The sequence below is a fragment of the Mercurialis annua genome, linkage group LG3, assembly GCF_937616625.2.
Source record: "Mercurialis annua linkage group LG3, ddMerAnnu1.2, whole genome shotgun sequence".
In the NCBI taxonomy this organism is placed as follows: Eukaryota; Viridiplantae; Streptophyta; class Magnoliopsida; order Malpighiales; family Euphorbiaceae; genus Mercurialis; species Mercurialis annua.
In genome coordinates, this window is record NC_065572.1 from 16,008,993 (window position 1) to 16,033,682 (window position 24,690).

The 24,690-nt window shown below is 34.5% G+C and overlaps 3 protein-coding genes across 3 annotated transcripts; 1 reads left to right on the top strand and 2 right to left on the bottom strand.

The window, feature by feature from the left end:
- Nucleotides 1–2,876: 2,876 nt before the first annotated feature.
- On the bottom strand, nucleotides 2,877–4,166 carry LOC126672366 (uncharacterized). Its single transcript, XM_050366317.1, has one exon. It carries the CDS (start codon nucleotides 4,164–4,166, stop codon nucleotides 2,877–2,879), a length of 1,290 nt encoding a protein of 429 aa, XP_050222274.1.
- A 14,015-nt stretch (nucleotides 4,167–18,181) lies between these two features.
- LOC126674027 (chalcone isomerase-like protein 1) lies at nucleotides 18,182–20,221 on the top strand. The gene is made up of 4 exons (XM_050368382.2): nucleotides 18,182–18,721; nucleotides 19,448–19,691; nucleotides 19,782–19,873; nucleotides 19,961–20,221. Exons 1-4 carry the CDS (start codon nucleotides 18,367–18,369, stop codon nucleotides 20,092–20,094), a joined length of 825 nt encoding a protein of 274 aa, XP_050224339.1. The 5' UTR covers nucleotides 18,182–18,366; the 3' UTR covers nucleotides 20,095–20,221.
- Nucleotides 20,222–20,443: 222 nt separating this feature from the next.
- LOC126674723 (putative glucose-6-phosphate 1-epimerase) lies at nucleotides 20,444–23,509 on the bottom strand. Its single transcript, XM_050369216.2, has 9 exons — nucleotides 23,393–23,509; nucleotides 23,186–23,323; nucleotides 22,490–22,564; nucleotides 21,936–21,992; nucleotides 21,695–21,852; nucleotides 21,473–21,604; nucleotides 21,244–21,346; nucleotides 21,062–21,161; nucleotides 20,444–20,774 (listed from the first exon to the last, which is right to left on the bottom strand). The coding sequence occupies exons 2-9, from the start codon at nucleotides 23,261–23,263 to the stop codon at nucleotides 20,560–20,562; spliced, it is 918 nt and encodes a 305-aa protein (XP_050225173.1). The 5' UTR covers nucleotides 23,264–23,323; nucleotides 23,393–23,509; the 3' UTR covers nucleotides 20,444–20,559.
- Nucleotides 23,510–24,690: the final 1,181 nt, after the last annotated feature.

Below are 24,690 nucleotides of genomic sequence, written 5' to 3' on the forward strand. Positions count from 1 at the left end.
CGGACCTTCTCCACATCCCAACACCCATTCGCTTCATCAATGAACGTACTAACCATGCAATCATCCGACAGCGATAAGGCCCCAATCGGTCTCATGAAACTTGAATTAGATATCCAGTTATCAGACTTAGCACTAACTGACCTGCCATTGCCAATTCGCCAAGCCAAACCTGCTTTCAGAACCATTCTCCCTTCTTCAAAACTCTGCCACACATAGCTAGATCGACTACTCTCTGAAGCATTAAGGACGTCCGAATTAGGGTAATACTTAGCTCGAAACACTTTCCCACACAACGAATCAGGGAACTGGTGCAATCTCCAAATTTGTTTCGCTAGCATAGCTAAGTTAAAAGCCCGTATATTCCTGAAACCTAATCCACCCAACTTCTTCGCTTTACATATCTTCTCCCAACTGATCCACGTGATTTTACGTTTGTTTTCCGAGCCACTCCAATAAAACCTTGCAGTTGACCGCTGCATATCGTTGCAAAATGAGACTGGCAACGCAAAACAACTCATGATATAAGTGGGGATATATTGAACGATGGACTTAGTCAACACTTCTCTCCCGGCCTTCGACAAATACTTCTCTTTCCACCCATCCATTCGTTTATGGAGTCTATCTCGAAGAAACGCAAAAATAGGTTTTCTAGAACGGCCAATCAAGGTTGGCATTCCAAGATACTTCTGAAAATGCCCTACTTCTCTCACTTCCAGAATGTCACCAATCGCTATCCGGTGTCGCCGAAGCGTGCCTGAACTGAAAAACATCTCTGACTTGTCAAAGTTCACCATTTGGCCCGACGCTCGTGAGGATACTATCGTCTGCAAAGAAGAGATGGTTTATATTAGGACCTCCTCTGCACACCTTTCCCCCAGTCAAAAATCCGTCAGCCTCCCCCTTCCTAAGCATTGCCGAAAAACCTTCCATGCATAGCAGAAAAAGGTACGGAGAAATAGGATCTCCTTGTCGCAATCCCCGCTGAGGAATGATACGCCCGTGAGGTCTCCCATTTACCATAACCGAAAACGAAACCGTCTCAACACAACTCATAATCAACCGGATAAAGTGAGAGGGGAACTTCATCTGCCGCATAACACCCTCTAAAAACGACCACTCCACGCGATCATACGCTTTGCTCATATCCAGTTTGATAGCCACAGACCCCCGTTTGCTCTTCGACCGCTTCGCCATAGAGTGAAACATTTCAAAAGCAACCAAAGCATTATCAGTAATAAGCCGCCCTGGCACAAAAGCACTTTGTGACTCATCAATAACAGATGACAGAACGCGTTTCAATCTATTTGCCAACGTTTTAGATATAATCTTGTAAATAACATTACAAAGACGAATGGGTCTAAATTCCTTCATCGTCGTTGCCTTCGCCACTTTCGGAATCAAGACAAGATTAGTATGATTCATGTTATCAGGCATCACTCCATCATCAAAGAATTTTTTCACACAAGCTATCACATCATTCCCCACTATTCTCCAGTACGAACTATAGAACAAAGCCGACATCCCATCTGGGCCTGGAGCTTTAGTTGGACCCATCTGTCTAATTACCTGAGTAATCTCCTCTGAAGTCACCAGTCTGCTAATATCAATTCCCTGCTCATGAGAAATGTACGACTTAATGCAAGTCAACACTTCTTCTTGGTCCGATGGCACAGATGAACGAAATAGCTGCTGGAAATAAGATATAGCAACTCTATTAACTCCTTCCCCAACCTGCCAGACGTCCAACTCATCTTTAATACGGAGAATCAAATTATTCTTTCTCCTATTAGAAGCTTTTTGGTGGAAAAATTGTGTATTCTTATCCCCACTCTGAAGCCAGTCCGCTCTCGACCTTTGTTTCCACAACATTTCCTCCTTAAGGAGAAGCTCATCTAGCTCTGTCTGAATTACCGCAACCTCCCCATGCTGACCATCTTCACCATCGGTAGCTTGAAGCAATTTCAACTTTTCAGCTTTCTTTTTAATCTGTTTTCGGAGGCTACCAATGTTGTGGAACGCCCAATCCCTCATGCTGAAACCACAACCACGAACCCTGTCCATTATATTACCGCTGTTACCCTCATTTCCCCACGCCTCAATCACACAGGTCTCGAAGCTACCATGGCGCATCCAAAACGGTTCAAACCGGAATGGTTTCATCGAGATATGTTGCCTCTCAGTCTTAGTACAAAGCAAAATCGGACAATGGTCTGAATGGTGTCTTACCAGGTGGGAAACTGTCCAGTCAACAAACATCTCTTGCCATTTGGCATTAGCAAAAAACCGATCCAACCGAGCCTGAATAAGATGTTCTCCCTCTCGCCTATTAGTCCAGGTAAAATCATGGCCTTCATAACCCAAATCCGCTACACCACAATCATCAATTGTGGACTGAAACTCGTCAAGCTCCCTTTGATCCCTGATCCGACCTCCTCTCTTCTCAGAATTATACAAACAAAGATTAAAGTCACCGAAAACCACTAAAGGACAGGATCTATCCGCACACACCCTTCTCAGAAGATCACAAGTAAGCTTCTTATTACCTCCTTCCGGCCAACCATACACCCCCACCCCCCTCCATTGCATATCCTGGCTCTCATTCATAGCTGTAAACGCAATGTGATTTTCCGAAAAATCATTAATCGAAACATCCAACCCCTTATTCCAAAAAATAGCTAACCCACCTCGCCTACCAATTGGATCAATAATAAAAGAATTAAAAGAGTCAAAACTTCTGCAAATAGCACCAAACTCACCTCGGTTAAGTTTAGTTTCCATCAAAAAGAAAAAATTTGGGGAATTATTTTGAACAACAAACTTAAGCGCACGTACCGTCCAAGGATTCCCCACACCTTGGAGGTTCCAGCTCAGGATTTTCATTGCGTCCGGCAAGACTGCTCCGCAGTCTCCGCCGATATCTCGATGTTTCCAAACTTGTCTGATAATCCATCTCTAACCCTCTTTGAGAAAAGATTATTCAGCTCTGCACTCTCCTGGATCGTTGAGTAATTCCGTTTGGTTGAAACTACCCCCGCCTCACCACTTGTGGTCCCCTTCTCTCCTTTCCTATTCAAGTTTCTACTCCATGTTTTCTTCTTGCTGCTACTCCCTTTAGCTGAAACTTTCTTCGAAACCCCACAACCTTGCTTTCCTCTACCATCAATCTGCCCCAAACTCACGTTAACCTCCACTAAACCGTCGACCCTTTCAGCTCCCACTTCTCCTGCATGGATTTCCTGGACAGCTACAGTACCATGCAGAGTTTGCACGTCTATAGCGTTGGTTTCCTCATCTTCGTCTCTCCCTTCATCTTCCCCAAATAGGTTACGACAGACCCCATTTTGAGCGTTCTCATTTGATACCATAGTCCTTGATTGGGCCTCCCAACTCCTGCCTCCTGACCCCGTTTGTGGTCTGTTACCCATCAATTTCCTCCTCCTGGGCGTAGCCCGCAGTATGGGGCCATATGGCCATTCAGAAACTTCCGTCTGCTCCGGTTTAAACTCACACTGAGCCTCTACATGGTCCAACATTCCGCACCAGTAACAGAAGTTATGGATCCGCTCATATTTAAATGAAATCCAAACTTTCTCCCCTAACGGATTGATGGCAGTCATTCCTCGCATAAGGGGTTTATTTGTATCTAAAACAATCCGTATTCGGCTATATCGATTCCATCCACCCCCATTATCATCATCCCGTTCCTCCACTTTGCCAATTTTTGACCCAATTTTATCAACTGCAGCTTTCCCACGACAGTTAAGGGGCAAATCATATATTCTCACCCACATCAGACAGCCATTTAATAGAAGATTATTTGGTTGCATATTTCCTTTGACTGGTTCCATCAAAATTAGTTGTTTATCAAAGTGCCACGGTCCTTCTCTAAGGATTCTCGCTCTATCAACTCTAGAGAAAAACTCATAGATGAATAAATTATCACCAATATCTCTCATATTGAAACCCTTCGCAAGACGCCAAGCGCTGGCCAAAGCGTTTTTCATATGATTTAAACTATATGGTTTCTTTGTAAGCAATCTCCCCACAACATAAAATTCAGACCTTTCCTCGACCACCTCGTCAACCACATCTTCAAGGTTGACAGCAGTTTGTTCCTCCTCCGTCAAACGCAATTGGGCACACGCTTCCGCTAGCCCTTCCTCCATCCTGAGATCAACTTCCAATCCTCCAACCACAACCAAACGAACAAACGTAAACGAAAAAGATCGGATAAAACCGAAAAAAGGCTTCACAATGAAGAGAAAACCCTAACCCTAGGAAACCCTAGAATAGGAAAGAGAAACTCCACGGAACGGGAGAGGACGGTTACTTAGAACCCTTAATGCAGTGTTGACTTTAATTCTTATTAGCATGTATATAGTTTCGTTATAACACAATAAGTGTGTTATAAATGAGTATATACTCCCGCGTCAAACAATTTCCTAGCTAAATCAAACAACAATTTTGTAGCTAAATTAAACCTCTGTTGTATTTAAACAGATTCCATTTAAAATAGAATTACTATTTATGTTTAACTATTAATGATAACAATTTACTATTTTAGTGGAGTAATGTCATGAATATCAATTACAGTCTTATACGTTTTTATCCTAAATGTTGCTCTTCCACTTCTACGCATTAGGAAGTATATAATAGATAAACTACATACATTATAATTATATTCTAATTAGAATTCTAATTATAATGTATCTTTGTTAATTAATTAAATAAATAATTAACTGAAAGACCATAAAATCTCTATTTAACAGTAAATTAAGAAGGATTATTCGGTAAATTTGTCTGTCCCCCCCTCCCCATCCGTACTTTTATATATAGTATAGATATGTTGTTAAAATTACTCTCTTAAATTCAAACTTAGCAAGCGTGCACTTTATTATTTTTTATTTTGCATAAATACGTGATTATTTGTTTCTCTTGCCAAACATGACAGACCTCATAACAAACCCAATTTATTATTTTTTCTTTTTAATTTAAAGGAAGATGTAGTAATAATTGTGGGGGGAAAGAAAAGTCATATACATTACATCAAATCATAAGTATAACATGTGTCAATCTCTTCATTTCTTTAAATAATAACTTTTACTTTAATTTATTATTATTTATTTTTAAAATAAACACTTGTCAGTTATCATTCAATTTTTTACATTTTTTATTATGAAACAATTATTAATTTAATTTTTTATTTAAAAAACTTATTGTATTATTTTTAATTAAAATAATTTTTACATTTTATAATTTAACATTTATATATATACATTTGTCATTTAAGACATTTGTGTTTTATATTAAGTCTCTTTTTGATTTTTTAATTTAATTTAATTATTATCTATATTATTCATTTAATGCTTTTTACCATGCCAATTATATAACTAAAAAAAATTAAACAACTCAAAAGATAAAATTTAAATATATTTTAAAAGTTATAATTGGTACTAGAGTGAAATTAAAAAAATTAAACAGGTAGAGAAAGAAAATGTCAAGTATTTGTTTTGGAAAGTCAAATAAGAGCCACCACTATAGTTATTGATGATACAAATGATACAAAAAATGAAATGATATAAAAATATTTTATGTTTCAAGTGTGAAATTTTACCGAAAAATATGCTCATGATAATATTAAAAAGAAATAAAAGATGATGTTTGTGATTGGCACGTTTTAAAGATTATATCTTTTTAAAAATTTAATGTAAAAGGTCAAAATTTAAATGAAGTAACCCTTTAGTTTTTGAGCAACTTGATTGAATTTTATTAGAAAAATAAATATATTGATTATAGACTTGTGTTATCTATAATTTGTACAGAAGGATAACACTTCTTCATTTAGTATTTAATTTTTTTACTGTTTGATTACTTTTTAACGTTGATGGCAGGGTTAGCTATGTAATATTTTCCATTTATCAACTACTGAGCAATTATTATTATTGTGATTGTCACTCTTATTGATGCTATGTTGATTATAATTGTTGTGAGTGATATTTCTATTTCCTTATATATATTTTTATATTTTTATTTTTATAATATATAATAGTTAATCGCCTTGAAATTTTTAAAACCTCACATTTTGTAAGATGATTATAAATGACATCAATTTTTGACTTTAATAAAAATAATGTTATTAATTTTTTTATATGTTATAAAAACTAATTAAGCAACTAATAATCTACTAAAAAGCAACCAATTAGCAACTACAAAGCAACAATTGAGCAACTAAAAAGCAATCAGTGACATAGAGCAACAAAAAAGAAGCCATTCAACAAAATCTAAATTAAACTATAATTATTTATGCAATTTGTATAAAAAAATTTAGATTCTTTAAACTATCATTAATATACTTATGTTGTTTATTTGTAACTCGTTTTATTGTATTATAATGAATGTATTGATAATATTAGAGTTGAAGATACTGAGACCAATTTATCATCAATCAATCACACATCTCCATTGACAAAAAAAAAATCACACATCTCCGCGTCATTTTAAAACTTCACCTAAAAATGACAGGAGTGCTCAAAATCTTTAAAATACATAAAATAGCTTAGCATAATAATTTTAATCTCAGCTTCAATCAATAAAAATAAAAATAAATCATCCCTTGTACAGCTTCAGAGGGACAATCCCACAAACAACTACTGATTAGTCAATTAAATTAACGGTTAGAAACCCTTTAAAGAAGAAAAAATATAATTGATTGCTTACCTGTAATTCAAGTTAAGCCAGAATTAATCAAATTAAGTTCTACAATTTATCAAAATAGAAAAATATTAAGAAGTAACTCTAGTTTGAATAATAATTAAATCACATATATTGAATTAATGATTGCGTACTCAATTAGATGAGTAATTAAAATCTATTAATCCGATCAGAAGCTCAAGAATCCGATTACATAAACTACGTAATTATTGAAACATCAATTGTTGGAAGGGAAAAAAGCATCAACGATTTAAAAATTTCTGGAATAGTTTTCTTAATGATATCTGTAGCTCTGATTATCTTCAGTTTAGGTTTTGGATGAATCTAATTGTTAGCTAGATTTTGTTGAGTTTGAAGAATAGTTTTTTCGTTCATTGGAGAAGAAGGTAGGAAATAATATTATGCATCTGTTAGTTGAAGGGAGGTATCTTTCAAATATAAAATTTAAAAAAGCGTAAATGTGATGGAGTTTTCTTGGAAGCGTATATGTGCATAGTCTTAGCCCATTTCAAGCCTTTATGTAAGAAGCCCTTTACAAAAGAGAAAATTAGCCCAGATACGGGCGTTGGGCTTTTTAATTTGAAAACTACGGCCCCAAAAGTATGTTTTATGTTTTACGGTTATCTTCTTTTTAATTTGAATTTTATCAAATTCTTCGGCAACTATAGACTTCTCAAATTAGAAGAATCCCGTTAACTGAAAATGGTAACCTCCCTTTTGAAAGTCAGATTGCATGTTTCAATTTGCAAAATGATTCTTCTAAAATCTAGCCGGAAATAACTCCACAATCAAAATCACAATCCGTATCTCCAAATCTTTCCCTTTTGTTTGATTTTTGGTTGACACAAAATCTGAACTAGGTCTTCTTCAACAATGATTCCTGATATGAAATCATCCTAAAAAAAGACACCCGCAATTGCAAAATCGAAGAGGGTATCTACAAAAAGGAAGGTTGATTTTATTGATGCTCCAACTTCCGAGTAAGAACCGTAGAGTTCTTAGTAATCAAGAAAAAAATCAAGAAGAAAGTGATAGTGATTTTTAGGCATTCACAGTCACTGATAAGAAAAAGAAGAAAATTCTTGCTCCTCTTCCTCATATTGGTGTTAAGGTATAATATTTTTAATTCTTTATTTTCTTACCTTTAATTAATTTTTGTTAATTGTTTCATGTGATTCAATAATGTATATAGGGTTGTATAACTAAATATTGTGTATTTGGTTATTTTGTTTTGGCTGTGTTTAAATTAATAAATATTTGTTATAATTGTTTTCAATTTTTTTAATGCATGCTAGATGTTTGTAATCTGTTTTATGAAAATCTATGTTGAAAACGTTGTCATTCCTGCATTTCTAAAAAATAATTACTGTCAGTATCCATGTTAGTTAACCATTAGGTAACTATTAGTACACTATTAGTTAACTTATAACAGAAACTTTAATTCTGCAAGCATTTCTAAAGTTTTTAAATCGTCTTTGTTATTTTTTATATTGCAGTTTTTTTCTGTCAAACTGATGAAAAAAACGATGAACGAAGGCGGTTTGAGTTGAACGAAGAAAGCAGTCGTTGGAGTGGGACAAAGATAGGCGAACGATGAATGAAAACGGTTTGAGTTGAACGAAGAAAGCAGTCGTTCGAGTGGGACGAAGATAGGCGAACGATGAACGAAAGCGAACGATGAACGAAGGCGCGGTGGCGGGTAGCTGTTGTCTTTTTTTATTGTAATTGGGATATTAGCAATGATGTAAAAATAATGGTTAATTATTGTAAGGTTAACTATATGTTTTCTAATGGTTAATTAATAATTAACTAACTTTGTATGATTTTTTTACATAAAACATGAATATATATTGATAATTACTCATTTTTAATTACAGTTAACTAATATGTGACTAATAGTTAACTAACAGTTATTTTTATACGTATGATTATTTTTAAAAGGGTTAATTCCATATAAAATCACCACCTTTACATGTTTTTTCATTTTAATCACGTCCTTTAAAAAGTGTCAAATAAAATCACCACCTTTCATTTTTTTGAAAATCTATCACGAATATGAAAATTCGGTGAATTTTTGTTGACTTGACAACCGGAATCAACAAAAAAAGAGTAAGAGGAATGTATTTTGTGTGTTAATAGGACATTAGTCAAATTAAAACATATATTTGGGAAGAAAAAGACATTAAATTTTACTCATCGGTGATAGATTTGCAAAAAAAATGAAAGGTGGTGATTTTATTTGACACTTTTTAAAGGACGTGATTAAAATGAAAAAAACGTTTAAAGGTGGTGATTTTATATGAAATTAACCCTTTTTAAAATAATTAAAATTTGATGTTCAGCTGTTTTTTTGTTATATTTGAATAATTTTAAAAATATTTAGGGGGTAATTATATGTTTCCTAACGGTTAATTGTTAGTTAACTATACTTGTGTTGGTTATCATAATGTTAATTATCTTTTTTTATTAGTTAAAGTTAACTAATAAGTGATTACTAGTTAACTAATTTGGTGTACTGTTAATTTTAGGATATATTATTATTAGATTTATCTAAAAATGATTTTATGATAATAATAGTTTTTTTATTAAAATTAATTTATTAATGGTTAACTACATGTAAACTGACTGTATATCAGTTTTTTTTTACAAATAAATGAATTTATACTGTGTATTCATATTTGTTGATTATTTATTGATGGATACCGAATCCTACGATAGTTATAATGGAGTCGAGTCACAAGAGACCTATTTTCAGGTGATACCGGACTCCTAATAAAGACCTGAATATATGAGGAAGGCGGGTGAATCCCTTGAGATCCGCCGACGTACCAATGAAGACCGAATCCCTTAGAATCCGCCCAAAGCGCGTTAATCCGGGATTCGGTAGATCACCATATCTAGAAGTATCTTCCCATTTGGACACAATCTCCAACATGGAAAGATGAGCTATATCTTAGGAAGACGAGACTATTTAGTAAGACGTTCCTAAATAGGACTCATGTCTGAATAAGGTAGATCACGACAAATCAGGGTGAATCTCTACAATAGCTCGATCCCTACAAAGTATGATTCACTTAGCTATTATGACTCTACAAGGTATGCATTCATCTACTATAAAAGGAGCATGAGGTATGCCTAGAATCACAATTACATTCATATACTAAAAATGCTGCTCGAAGCTCTAAACTGACTTTAGCATCGGAGAGTTAATCGGACCACCACCGTCCAGTTAGCTTCTACCCTGTTTTGCAGGTCTCATTCACCGGTTCAGAAGGCAGACTCCATCAATTGGCGCCGTTTGTGGGAAAAGCTTAAACTAAAATTCAATTCGAATGAGCTTTTCTGAACTCAACACAAATTTCATTGAAGAAGATGACTTCTGAAGGAGTGAACCTGAAAGACAAACAACCAATGAACCCAAAAGGCACGCCGAAAATAATCAACGTTACTGAAGATGGGCTCCATAACTCCGGGGGAAGAAGTGACACCGGAGTGCCCTGTTTTTCAACACCCCAATATCAAACTAATCCGATGAGAGGAAGCAACCCAATTGCTTTCAACCTGAGCACCGATGAATAATCAACGCCAGGCATGGCACCACAGGATTTACACAGTGAGATGCTGAAAAAGGTACTAGAATCTGTCCAGGCAAATCTGGATAAATTGCTAGTGAAGCAAAAAGAACGAATGATAGGCACGAAGAAACTATGAAAATCATGAGGGATAACTTCAGCCCGACAGCAACAAGAAGAAGAGGAAGAACAGAAAACACAAATCCAGGCCGACAAGAGCCAAGGGGAGAAAATAACAGAAGCAAGGAACCCCGAAACGGAGGAAATGAGGAAAGAGGCGAGACAAGAAACCGACGAGAAAATGGAAACAAGAGTGACGAAGAAAATCCAGGCAATCAAGAGAATGGAAAAGAAAAATCCAACGAGCAATCCCCCGAAACACACAGAAATGAGCAAAATCAAGACGATGCCTGAAGCGGGTTAAATTCAAAAGGAGAAGAATGAAGGGAGAAGGATAAAGAAGATGCCCCATCAAAAAGCAAGCGACAAGACAAAGATGCGGGGAAAGAGCAGCCGAAGAAAACACACCAAGAAGGAGAGGGCGAGTCCTCAGAATCGCCCCAGAAGAGCAAAGCCACATATGTAGTCGAGGAAGATTTGGAAGAAAGGATCGCCAAAGCACTCAAAAAGCTGAAGTCAGAGGAGCTGGATATTGATGATCTTAGGCTGAAGGGATCGCCCCTTTCACCCGAGATCATGGAGGAAACCATCCCATATAGCATGAAGCTTCCAGTTCTGCCAACCTTCAACGGAGAAGGGGACCCCCGAGATCACACTTCCAGATTCGAAAACAATCAATTCGCCCGAATTCACCTCCGCGGCCTCTTCCGGAACATCCAATGGAGTTGGAGGGGGAAGTGGGGATATAACAGCCTCATCGCCTATCGGTTCTTCAACCGCATCGCCATCAGCTATGACAATAACACCATCGCTAGCAAGCAACACTGCCTCACCAGGAATTACAGCAACTTCGGCGTCATCTCCCGAAATAGGCTCGGCGATGTGAGCTTCGGCACCGCCCATTGGAATATCCAAATCTACTTTAAATCTGGAAAGGAAATCGTCAAAAGAAGAAGACATCATACAAAAAGAAAAGAAACACCAAATAAACTTAAAACAATAAATATACCTTGAAGAAAGGAATAATGAAGATCCGTCAGGCCTTGAGAAGGATCCTCCAAAGGAAACCACCGATGCCGAAGATGACTATTAACTAAAACATCTAAGATAGGACGTTGAAAGACACTATGGAATGATAAATCAGAAGCAAGGATCGACTCAGATAAACTTAAGGAGACGAATAGCTTTGGACTTGATAAGTAGAAAAACCATCCGAAAAATGAGGAAAAGCAAAATTATGATAAACTACGAAGAAACGCCTTCGCCAGCGGCCGTTCAAACAAGGAAGATAAATATGGAATCGCCTTTTCCTACCAAGTGTAAACACAAAAAAACCATCGCACTTCCTAAAATCTACAAAATAATACAGCACATTAAGAGAAGGGACATAGCTCCGAAGCCTAGACGCTTCCACAAAGGCGAGCACCACCTTAATCGTACCAGGATAAAGCTGCCCTAAGGCAACTCCTAAATCCCTACATACTTCTACCAAAAATGGATCTAAGGGAAAATTAAGACCAGCAGCGAACTGCTCTTCAAAAACAATCACCCTACAAGATGAACCAGGAGAATCGGAAGCGGCCATATCGGCACCGGGTAGTATTACCCTGTAGTCAACTGGAAAACTATACTTAAAATAAACATCTAAGACTTCGTTCCTACGAAGCCCTGATCTGGTAATGGCCATGGTGGTGCATGCATCTTCCACTCGACTAAGGGGCATCCTAGAACAGGAAATCACAAACACAAATACAAATTACAGATCAAACAGAGAAGATATTGAAGAACACCAAGAACAATAAAACATTTCCCAGAACAACAATCGCAGAAAGAGAAAGAAAACAGAAAAGCATCTTCAACACTTTCAAAGCACAACAAACAAAGGAAGAACATACCTGAGAATCTGAAGAAGCAAACTGTGGAAAGTAGAATAAGCAAATGAAGAGCAAGGAGAAGATAACTGAAGAATGAGAGTCATTTCGAAATAGAAATGAAAAAAGAAAATAGAGATATGAAGAGTTTTAAAATGACAAACATTTATCAAATCATTAAATAATGACACGTGACAAGAAAGAGAATCTTATTGGAGAAGATAAGCGACTCGCCAATATATAAAACGACTCGCCCATAATATAAAAAGACTCAGCTCCAAAAGAGCTAAAATCTACTAAGGCATGAATACCAATTACTTCAGCTCACTTGCGGGGGGGCTAATGATGGATACCGAATCCTACGATAGTTATAATGGAGCCGAGTCACAGGAGACCCATTCTCAGGTGATACCGGACTCCTAATAAAGACCTGAATATATGAGGAAGGCAGCCAAATCCCTTGAGATCCGCCGACGTACCAATAAAGACCGAATCCCTTAGGATCCGCCCAAAGCACGTTAATCCGGGATTCGGGTAGATCGTCATATCTAGAAGTATCCTCCCATTTGGACACAATCTCCAACATGGAAAGATAAGCTCTATCTTAGAAAGACGAGATTATTTAGGAAGACGTTCCTAAATAGGACTCATGTCTGAATAAGGTAGATCACGACAAATCAGGGTGTATCTCTACAAAGTAGCTCGATCCCTACAAAGTAGGATTCACTTACCTATTATGACTCTACAAGATATGCATTCATCTACTATAAAAGGAGCATGAGGTATGCCTAGAATCACTATTACATTCATATACTAAAAACGCTGCTCGAAGCTCTAAACTGACTTTAGCATCGGAGAGTTAATCGGACCACCACCATCCAGTTAGCTTCTACCCTGTTTTGCAGGTCTCATTCACCAGTTCAGAAGGCAGACTCCATCATGAATATTACCAAATGAAAAGAGTTCATTTTAATGCTTCGGGATGCAATTGAAAATCAAAAATCCAAAATAGGGTAAAAATGAAAAATTTACTACGTCGGGGTGGAATTGAAAACCAAAATAAAGGTCAGAGTTTTTTCAGCTTATTAACCTTATTTTATTGAATATTTTGTTATCAATTAGTAATAAATTTTATAAATTATGAAATATGAAAACTTGAAATTTGTAGATATTAAAAAGTTCAATGTCTTCAAATTTCGAAATTTTCTAATGTATATTTAATGTCTTAAAGTAATATAATTTAAAGTTTTTTTTTAAAAATTAATAAAAAAGGCTTTAAAAAATTTAAGGTTATAAATTTTAAAATTTTAAATATATAAAATGTTTATAAGTTTTTGTATACTTAGAGATTTTATATAATTTAATCAATTAATTAATAAAAATTATTAGATTAAACTAATATTAATAGTACTAATACTTTAGTTTATTTTAAGTTGTAGAAATGATTTTTTTAAACCAATCAATAATTATTTTTTAATTGTATTAAATTAATAAAAAATTTAAAAATACATCTTATTGAACATTTCATATATTCAAAAGAACATTACATAAATTTAAAAATGAAATTATGAGATTAAAAGATATTTTATTGTCATGACCCAGATTATTGAGCCGCGACTGGCGCTAGGGAATGGGAGTGATAGCTCCAAAACCTGTAGCAAGCCTGAAAATACATATTAATTTTTCGCAAATCAAATTATATCTCGTATATCATAATAATATCAAAATATACACGACCCCTGTTTGAAATACACATCAGAGTTAAAGCGCTTCACAAATAGAGTCTGACTATTCTAAACTACTGCGAACTTGCTAGAATGAGAGCCTAGTCTCATGACTCGTACTACTTCCGAGAATTAAAAACTTCGGAAGCTTCGATCTCCACATCGTACCTAACTCAACCTGTAAAAATTGGAGTAACAACGGGGTCAGTATAAAACTGAGTGAATACACATAATTACAAGTAATATTGCATAAAGGGTGAAAACGTTTAAAACCTCTTTATGTAGAAAATATTCTTTTTGAATTATACTTCACACGATCTTACTCCCAAACATACTTTGTATGTTCGTTCATACTATTAGAGGCCATGTACGTGTCATAAACTAAGCGTTTATGTTATAGACGTACTTGATATCCTTGCCTCGTTCTTACGTCTCATGTACGTTTATACTGCGTACATGCTTGACATGTTTTGTTTACTGTTATAGTTTTGATTGTCTTTATTTTTCTTATTAAGCTTATCTAACTTCATTTTTCTGACATCGATAGCAAAGCCAACCGATGTGTTTCATCTGTCTGACATCGATAGCAAAGCCAACCGATGTGTTTCATCTGTCTGACATCGATAGCAAAGCCAACCGATGTGTTACGCATATCTGACATCGATAGCAAAGCCAACCGATGTGTTTTACATATCTGACATCGATAGCCAAGCCTACCGATGTGTCTTTAATCATCTGACATCGATAGCCACGCCAACCGATGTGTCTTATCTCATATCTTAATTATTACTCTTGTTTCATATTGATTCTCGATATATATATATATACTTGATTTTATCTTTATATGAGTCCTGAGGACTATTATCAAGAATGGGTAGATACAGGTCTCGGGATACCTCTACCGAGATCAACCTTGTATCTCAGTTCTTATATTTGGTTGTACCATCGTACAAATTCTCGTTTTACGTTTATTATTTAATTATATATTTTCCGTTATGTTGTATTGATCCTTTATGGACCATGACATGCACATTGCAATCTACAATCATACATATATAACACACGCACGTATGGTATTTGTTATAATTAAAAGTACGTATGAGAACGTACTATATTTCTTTATAAACATATGAATAATAGTACATATGGGAATGTACTATACTTTTCTCGTGCATATTTGGTTCGATACTTATATATTGCTTAACCCCTTTCCCAGTATTTTAAACATATATGTTCTTTTCATCTATTTATGTTATTCTTAAAATAACGCAGTAGGAAAGTAATCATTTTCAAAACATACATACATGTACTTTTTCAAACATATTATTAAACATATAAGTATTCATATAGTCGTCCGTATATGAAAATACGCGACTTTATGAATATTAACGAGTAATTAAAATGTACTCACAGTGACTGCTATCCAATCTACCGCAATGCTACCAATCTACCGCAATGCTACCAATCTATCACGCAGGTTCTATGCATTGTCCGATCTTGTAGCTATTCCAGCTCGTCGGCCTGGTAGCTCGTCGGTACGTCCATTACTTATCCAAATTACCTGTACGTTTAATTCATAAACGTAAACTTAGTACCGAAATCCTAAGTTGTAAACTTAGGTTATCACGATCTTATTCTAAATACGTCTTTTAACTTTGATCGTGTTCTAATACTTAGTCGAGATACTTGTTATATCTCTTAATCGTATTCCTATACGTATGATACTTTCAAACTTTAGGGTTTAGTTTCATTCCGATGAAGTTTCAAGTAGTTTTCAGGACAATGCGCAGGTGCTACCTGCGCACTGACACTGTTTAGTAAAACGACGATCTCTCCCAATTGAACCGTTGGATCAAGATGAAATTTGACAGAGGCGTTTCTAAAAGGCAAATCTATAAACTGACCGTTGAAATTTTGAATCTGACGAGTTTCGGGTAGTGTGCGAACGCACACCCTAATTTTTAAGGAGTGTGCAATGTGTGCGAACGCACACCCTTATTTTTTAAGGAGTGTGCGAACGCACACTCAATGTGTGCGAACGCACACCCTTAACAGCCCCCGGAAAGTCGTTTTCCGGGGCTTTTCAGCCATCCCGACGTGCTATACATCCAACTATACAAAACCCGCATCTCGGTTTTCATTAAAACGCTATTATAACTTCAAAAACGTCAAATTTACGCTTAATTCCCTAACCCTTCAAAACAGCCACCTATTTCATCATTTTCACACCAATAATCAACTTCTTACCTCAGTTTAATTCTCGGAGATGATAGAGCTTCCAATTCCGAAGAGATCGCCGCTTGAATCGCTTGAATCGGACGTCGGACGGAGAAACGGCGGCGAAACGATCGTAATCGACGATAATCCCTCAATTCTCTCGATCATTCTTCCCCCTTCTCTGATTCAATCTTCTTTATATGTATATCTTGGCTAAATTGCCATATTGATCCTTGTTCTTTTTGTTTACTATCCTTTATCCTTTAAACTTTTCTTTTGTACGATTTAGTCCATAACTAAATCGATAAATTCTTTTATTATAACTTATACGTATTATTTATATCCAATAAATAATACGAAACTCGATATTAATACTTTCCCGTCAAAATTTAGAATTTCCATTTTCGACACAAAGTGGCTAAATTACTACTTTGGTCCCTGTACTTTATTTTGGGCTTTTCTTGACATTTTTCCATTTAATTCCAATTCTAACTTTAGAATTCAACTGTAACCTTAATTTCCTCATAAATAATTTCCTGAAACCAACCTACTAAAACTTATTTATCTAAATTTTATCTGAAAACTTTCTGATAACGCTACCCTGACGAATCCAGACTGGACACGTTTTCCAATTAGCTAATTAATTATTTTGGGGTATTACATTTATATTGTTATATTTTAGAAATATTTATTTTTCTAAAATTTAATTGAATTAATTAAAATTTGAACCTATAAAATTTTAATAATTTGATGGTTATGAAATTGAAGAGTTCATATTTGCGTTTATAAGCTATAAATTTTAAAAGTTTTTATATATTATTAATATTTATGATTGTGAAACAAAATGTCTTTTAAAAAATTCTAATTCTATATTTAATAATTAATTTTTAATTAATATAATTTTAAATATTTACGGCTTTAAAATTTGAAAACTTATAATGTATTAAAAGTATATATAAGTTATTAAATATAATCATATTAAGTTTAATAACTAAATTTAATTTGTATTAAAAAGTTCAATAATTTAATCTAATGTAAATTTAAAATTTGCGCAAATTTTTATTTCTAATTTTATTAAATTTACAAATTTAATTTTAATACACACTTAATATAAAACATTAAATTTAAAAAATTAAAATTTATTCAATTTCACATGCGCAATTCACGGGAATCGGCCTAATTATATCATGGTATGATGAAGTTTGGGACATTTGCAAAATTACCTAAAAAAATAAGTAGTGTTGTAGAATTTAACCAAAAAACTGAATGTTTTTAATCGTAACTCAAAATTTTAAATATTTACTTTTTTACTTCGCAGTTTCAAACTGTTTTTACAAAAATAGTGTTTGAAAAACACAATTTGAAATTGTATTATAAATCGTTTTGAATACAATTTCTAATGAGGTTTCAAACGGTTTTCAAAAAAATATAATTTGAAACCGTTTTATAAACCGTTTCAAAGACAATTTCTAATGGATTTCAAACGGCTTCTAAAAAAATAATTTGAAACCGTTTTAAAAAAACCGTTTCTAATGAAGTGTCTAATGGGATTTCAAAGACAGTTTCTAATGGAGTTTCATACAATTTCTAAAAAATCGGAGTATTTTTATAAATTTCTAGAGTACGAAAATAAAAAAAATAAATTGTCAAATCCGAAGTATTTTTAGCCATAATTTTAAAATGGGAGTACTTTTTGACAAATTCCCATGAATTTCTTTCCTACATCAAATGTATATAAACCAATCTTTTGATAATTGGACACATATTCTGAATGTTTACAATTGTACAACTATATAAATATGTATTCAGACATGCAAGTCACTCTTACACTAAGGGTAAGATCTTGATATGTGTGTGCGATAGAATTGAATTTGCCGATAAGACTTTGAAAATGCTGTCCAAAGCAATCCAACCATCAAAACTAATTAATCATTGAGAAGCTAAAACATTGTTGATGTTTCAAGATTGCATTTGTTGCACAAATGTTAATTCTTGAATGCTCATACCAATGTGATAAAATCGCCTCTAAATGCCAATTAATTGCTCTCTCTAGTCTCTACCCTTCTTTTTTCTATATAAACACTTATTCATTTCCTTCAACAAATATCCAAACCAACACAAAACAATTGTACGTATATCTAGTTGAAGAAAATGGCAACTCTTTCGCCTGAGGCTGTCGTCGCCAAGGATCAGACATCCGTCGAGGAGAAGGCGAATGGCAATGGCGTAGAACACAAGGTTTCTAATGGGATGAATGGTGAAAATGGAGCTAATGGGGTGGCTCGTGACGACGAGCCGGCTAAGGAGAATGGTGAAAATGAGGAGATGATGAAGATGGTTGGAAAAGAAGAAGATGTGCAAAAGAAAGAAGAAGAAGTAGGAGTTGAGGTTGAAGCTAAGAGTGGAGTTGCTTTTCCGGTTAAGTTGGCTGATGGGAAGCACCTTATAAGTGTTGGCTTGAGGAAGAAATCTATGCTTGGCATGGGAATCAAGATTTATGCCTTTGGTATCTTTTTCTATCTTTTTTCTCTTCTCTCAATTTGCTAATAAAACTTTTAATTTTTATCAACATAGTACCTAAAATTCATTTCCATTTTTAAGTTGCTTCAAATTTATCTTATCAAAATTAGTCTTTATAGAAATAGCAATTTGTAACAACATATTTTTAGACATACTACTATATAAGAGGCTACATCAAATAATAAGTAGGACTGCGTAAAAATCAAACCGAAACTTAATTAATAAATTTGGGTTGGTTTGATTTGACAATATGAAAAATTGTTTTTTTTTGTTCGGTTTGATTTTGAATATACAAAAGTTTAAGTTTGGTTTTAGTACAAACAAACTAAATAAAAAAAAAAAATCAAATGAATGGATTAGTTTGGTTCTGTTTGATTGGAATTTTTTTATATCTTCATAAATTCGATTCAATATAAATAAAGTAGCATTTTTGTTCAGAGCGATATATGACGTCTGACACGACAACCAACGTGATACCCCATTTTAAGAATATGTTTTATCCGGTCGATCGCCATATCAGATAATAATGAAAATTACAGTTTAAGTACTATTTTGATATAAATTGAAATTTCGACACGGAATTGAAATATAAGATAAAAAATTTATATCACTCCTATTTTTAACCGATATTGCAAGTCTAACTGAAAAATTAAAGTGACAAAAAAAAGGTGCTGAAAAGATGGATGTGATGAGTGTTTGGAATATATTACAGGGATGTACACAGACAATGAGAAGCTGAAAGCAGTGATGAAGTCAAAGATAGGGAAAGCTCCAGCAAAGGCAACAAAGGAAATGTATGAGGCAGTGATTGACAGTGATTTGGAGATGATGGTGCGCTTGGTCATTGTCTTTTCTAACCTCACCATGAACATGGTCAAGAGGAACTTTGATGAAGGTTTAGGAGCTGCCATTAAAAAACTTAATGGTGGAAAGAAGAATGATGACCTTTCTAACAAGTAAAATCTCCTTCTCCTGAGCATTGCTCGTATAATACGTTAATTTTGCGAATTTTGTAGTAACAAAAAAATGGTGTTTGAAAATGATAGGGTGATGGGTGAAGCGTCGGATAACATAAAGCTAACAAGTGGATCGGTGATTGAGATTTCCCACCTTCCTGGCTATGTGCTCGAAACCAAAGGTAAAATGCTTCGGAACTTTGAGAAAGTTGCGTTTTCCGTTTCCGAAATCTAATGTAGTATGGATGTTTTACTTTTGATGAATGCAGTGAAGGGAGAAGTGGTTAGCAAAGTTGAGAGTGAGCTTCTGTGCAGGGCATACTTGCATATGTATCTTGGGGACGATCCTTTCGACAAAGATGCTAAAGAAAAATTCGGAATGTCTTTGCTTTCTCTTTTTTAGTTCACCACATTTCAATAATGTCTAGGTTCAGTTCCTAGCAAATTGCTCAATAATGGTGAGATTGTTGTCAATCCCCATTTTATGTTGCCCCATGTTATTCGCACAATATATCGAATTTGTTTTGTTCAAGTTACGGTTCTATCATGTCCTTTAAATTTGATAATGATATATATGCACCAACTTGATAAAATCTAAAGAAGTAAATGTTTTTCAAACAAAACCAAACTAATCGGGTTGGTTCACTTTGTTTAGAATTGCATCGATTCATGTCGAGGGGGAAACACGAAACTTGAATCCAATTATAGTTAGACATGTTTAATTGCATAATTTGATAATTATATTTCCAAGCTTTGAGCAAAACTGATTTATTATAAATCACTGTATCGACAGGTGCGCAGTATCATGAAGTTAGACACAAGAAGTTCTTACATATGTTACACAATTTGTAGTTTAAGTAAAAGATGTCTAAAATCCATAAAGAACCTTCCTAGGATCCAACTGCCCGCTGCAGTAGCTTGATGACACAGTAGACAGTTCTTGGTACCCTTTCCATTCTTCAAAAGGTTTCAAGATAATTGTGTTCTCAATAGCAGCACAATCCACTCGTAACATGCTTTTGTAGTCCTCATCCCCCAAATCTTGCAGAGCCTTCGCCTTTTTGTCCCATGGATTCCACACAACTGCATAATCAACCATTCCCATCAGTTGAGCCAACTTGTGAATTACACGGAAAAATTATTCAATATCGATTAAGTTTTTTATTGTCATTTCTACAAAACTACTTACTTTATACTAAAAAATAAATTTTAGATATTTATATAGATAACCAAGTCGAGCCGACTGGAACTCAATTTTTAATTATACTAACGAGCTTCGGCTCAAGCTTCTATAATAAAACTCTAACAAGTTCAAGTCGAGTTTTGAATTTTTTATGTTTAGATAGCCAGGATAGTGATATAATCCGAACCTGCATCAGGCATGCCATCTTTCCGCAGCACAAAAGTTCTCTTCTTCTCGTGGTCAATAATAGCCGTCTTTGTAGGAGTGCTCAAATATACTCTATCAATCTGAAATTACAGTATCCAGAAGGAATTACTTGAATGCATATTACATATATAAACAAACATATTGAATGCCTAATTACAGTACCTCAGAATCAAAAGTAATTGCATCCGCCTGCTCCGTGAACCTTTCTCTTCGCATTAGATTATCAAAGTAATCGAGCGTCTCCAAGCCCTCAACGCGCACTTCACTGCAGTTAAAACCGCATTTTACAAAAGTTTCTCGAACAAATAAAAAATGTATATCCACCAACAGAAAATTTTAATATATGTGAGTACAGCCAAATAGCAAGTTGTGTTAAATTTATAAGACTAACCTGATATCTGATACGGACAAGTAGTTGCAAAGTGCAAAATTATAAGAGAAAGCCTTGTTATCTATATTTCTCACACGTGGTATCAAAGTAAGCTTGCCGGGACTCAGAGTGATACGAAGCCGCAATTCGAAGCTGCAAAAGACAGCAGATGTAAATATTTATTTATGTGTTGTATGTCTTGGTCTAAAGCAAGCAGTACAAATATACAATTTGCACACATACCTACGCGGCCATGTCTTCAGATCCTCTTCTGTGGACTTCAAGATCAGATCCACGGATGACTGATGATTCACTAGCGGCAACGGAGAAGGATCACTGTCCAATGACCACAATTTGTTTTTTGAAAATCCATGTTGTTCAAGTAAACCAAGATTTCCAAACTGAAAAAGCAATTGGTTTATAATTTTGACGGTCAAAAATTGAAATAGAGTTTGCTTGGTTCAATGTCACAAGAATGACAAACCTGTGGAAAGCAGACTGATATACCTCCCCTGAAGGCTTTATGCGACTTCCAAACAGCCTAAAAGACAAGAATAAAGTAGATTTAGTTTACATAACAACTCTAATCAATATAACTGAGTTTGAGGCAAACATTAATCAGTCTCTTTTGAAAAACAACAGAAGTGCGTAACTAAGAACTCATGAAAAACTTAAATCGAAAGCAAATGACCGAGTTATATAAATTTAAAAGTAGGTTTAACATGTACTCATTATCAATTTCTTAAGTGTAAACATCTGACTAGACCAGCTAATTTGTTTACCATCCAGTTGAGACAAGACTGCAAGAAGAATAGTTGTTCGGAAACTGCTAGAAGGAAGTGGCGGCCTTCCCTTGACCAAAGTTCTCAAGATTGAATTACTTCAGACATCAAAAAGTTAAAACATAGAAACTAATTGCTCTTACCCCTTAAAGACAGAGCTATGTCACAAAAGGAGTCATTTCTAGATCATAGAATGCTTAAGCAACAGTGAGGGCTCAAAACTAGTTTAAAATAGCCATGAAAAATGGCACCTCACCTTGCTGCTCATAAAAAGTAATTCTTCCCGGCGTTCATTCTTCCACGAAACAACCTGCCCACCGTACAGAAGGACCTGAAACCATTTGGAGGAAACTGTTAAGGACTGCAAAAAGTTAAATTTTTGCCTATGTTCAACAGTAGAATCCTTCTATAGTACTTGGAAGGCACAGCAGTTGTTTGATCTTTCAAACTATAATCCTATGGTAAATTGGGTCCTACTAAAGCAAAGAAAAGACAGAGAGCGCTAGGTGATCGAATTCGAGACCCAGTGTCCCTCTTCCCCGAAGACTATGTAGCATAGAAACTTTTCGTGTTCTACGTTTCAGTGTTTCATTCATTTTCGGAAAGGTTTCTGAAACTCTTATCATATTATAATTATCTATCGCAATCAATTTCATCGAATCTTTCTCTCTCCGTTCTTCTAAATCATAACACCATCACCCCCAACCTTCAAACTTTTCAAAGAATCTAATCTCATAACTTCACCATAATGTTTCCTTTTTTTCCCTTTTCAGTTAAGATCATTGATTTTACAATTCTACATGTGGAAACTAAAAACTTTCTTTTTCCAACATCATCATTTGCACCAACCCACAACAATTGAATCATTAAAATTCCATGATACAAGAAAATAATCAAATTAGAATCAAGAAAACTCAAAGGAGACAACTTTAAAAAAGAAAAGAAAAAGAACCTCGGCTGATGAACCAGCAGGCTCAGTCAAGATAAGCCTGGGAAAACCATCAGCATCATGAAGTATATTCAAAGGCATGGGTTTCAGCTTTAATCTTCCCCTCAACAAGCTACTCACTTTCCCTTTCTTCCACTCCAGCTGCACACAAATTCATATCAGAAATCAACAAAAACAAAAATAAAACAAAAGGGTATGCAGTAAACTTACGTTTGTTGATGTAATAACAAGTATTATTAGTTCCTTAAAATTGAGAATAATTTTGTGAGAGAGTCGGCTTCGAGTATATATGAAAAACAAACCCACCACCAACTACTACATAATCATAATGCGTATGTTAAATAGATATATTTATATATAGTAAGTGGGCCTCCATGAAGTTGACATTAAGACAATGAAAACTAAAACTAATTACTACATTTTTTTTTTTCGAGTCATTGGATGCTCTGTTCGTTCATGTCTCTTTCACCTCAACCAGTGAAGGTGTGTTGTTAGTGTTTGATTGTCTCTACTTTTTTTTTTTTTTGAAATCATCAAATCTCATTAAATCGAATATGAAACAGTTACATTTGTAAGAAATTCGGAATAATTCGAAAACTAAATCCGATGACCTGACATGGAACAGACAACATGCTGCCTGATTCGCAGATCTTACTTACGAAAATAAAAATAAATTATTAACTGTTTCGCTAAATAAGTGCAGTCTTCGATCACTCGTCGATCAAAACTTATCCAATCACCCACAAACTCAGAGCATTCTATTCAATCACCACTTGATAACTCCTTCATAAAAAAGAGACAGCAAACTCCTACATAAAAAGGAGACAACAAACCTTTCACAGAGAAAGGACAACAAACCTTTCATAATGAAAGGACAACATAAAACATTCAGAAAAAAAACAAACAATGAAAAACAAATAAAACTAATATAGCTCATAAACGATTCCATTTTATTGATGAAAGATCTTCGATCTATCTTCACTTCTTGGTAAATGAATTACGCTTCGTTGATAGGTTTTAATCCATCAAAAAAATGAAAAAGAGTCGCTATTTATTATATTCTATCAAATTAAAATAACATAAATAAAGGGATGGCTACCGTCAACAACAAAAATCAAACCATTGACGGCAGCCGGAGAAGAAAGATTGTCTCTACTTTTTCTTTCCTTCTTTTTCTAAATCTTTCACAATATCTCTAAGTTAAAAATGGCTCAAATCTCAATAAATTATAGGCCTAATTACTCAAAAAACCTCATCTTATAATATTTTTTCGATTATATCCTCACATAGAAAAAAGTTCATTTGTATCATTTTTTTGATTTTTTGTTCTCATCTCTACCCTAAAATTTAAATTTTTGACAATTAAATTAATTAAATGATGAAAACATTATAGAGAAAACCACAGAAATATTAATATTTAAATAAAAAATAACAAAAATACACACCAATCTAATAATTTACATTGATACCAAAAAAGATAAAAGTTTACATATTCTAACCAAACCACT

Excerpts from the sequence above, each read along its gene's own strand:
- LOC126672366 (XM_050366317.1), bottom strand. The coding sequence starts at position 4,166 with ATGGAGGAAGGGCTAGCGGAAGCGTGTGCCCAATTGCGTTTGACGGAG.
- LOC126674027 (XM_050368382.2), top strand. The coding sequence starts at position 18,367 with ATGGCAACTCTTTCGCCTGAGGCTGTCGTCGCCAAGGATCAGACATCC. Across the intron at positions 19,692-19,781 it reads AATGATGACCTTTCTAACAA|GGTGATGGGTGAAGCGTCGG; the intron begins GTAAAATCTCCT and ends TGAAAATGATAG. Across the intron at positions 19,874-19,960 it reads CTATGTGCTCGAAACCAAAG|TGAAGGGAGAAGTGGTTAGC; the intron begins GTAAAATGCTTC and ends TGATGAATGCAG.
- LOC126674723 (XM_050369216.2), bottom strand. The coding sequence starts at position 23,263 with ATGCCTTTGAATATACTTCATGATGCTGATGGTTTTCCCAGGCTTATC. Across the intron at positions 21,347-21,472 it reads TTGTCCGTATCAGATATCAG|TGAAGTGCGCGTTGAGGGCT; the intron begins GTTAGTCTTATA and ends TTTTAACTGCAG. Across the intron at positions 20,775-21,061 it reads AGATGGCATGCCTGATGCAG|TTGTGTGGAATCCATGGGAC; the intron begins GTTCGGATTATA and ends TTGATTATGCAG.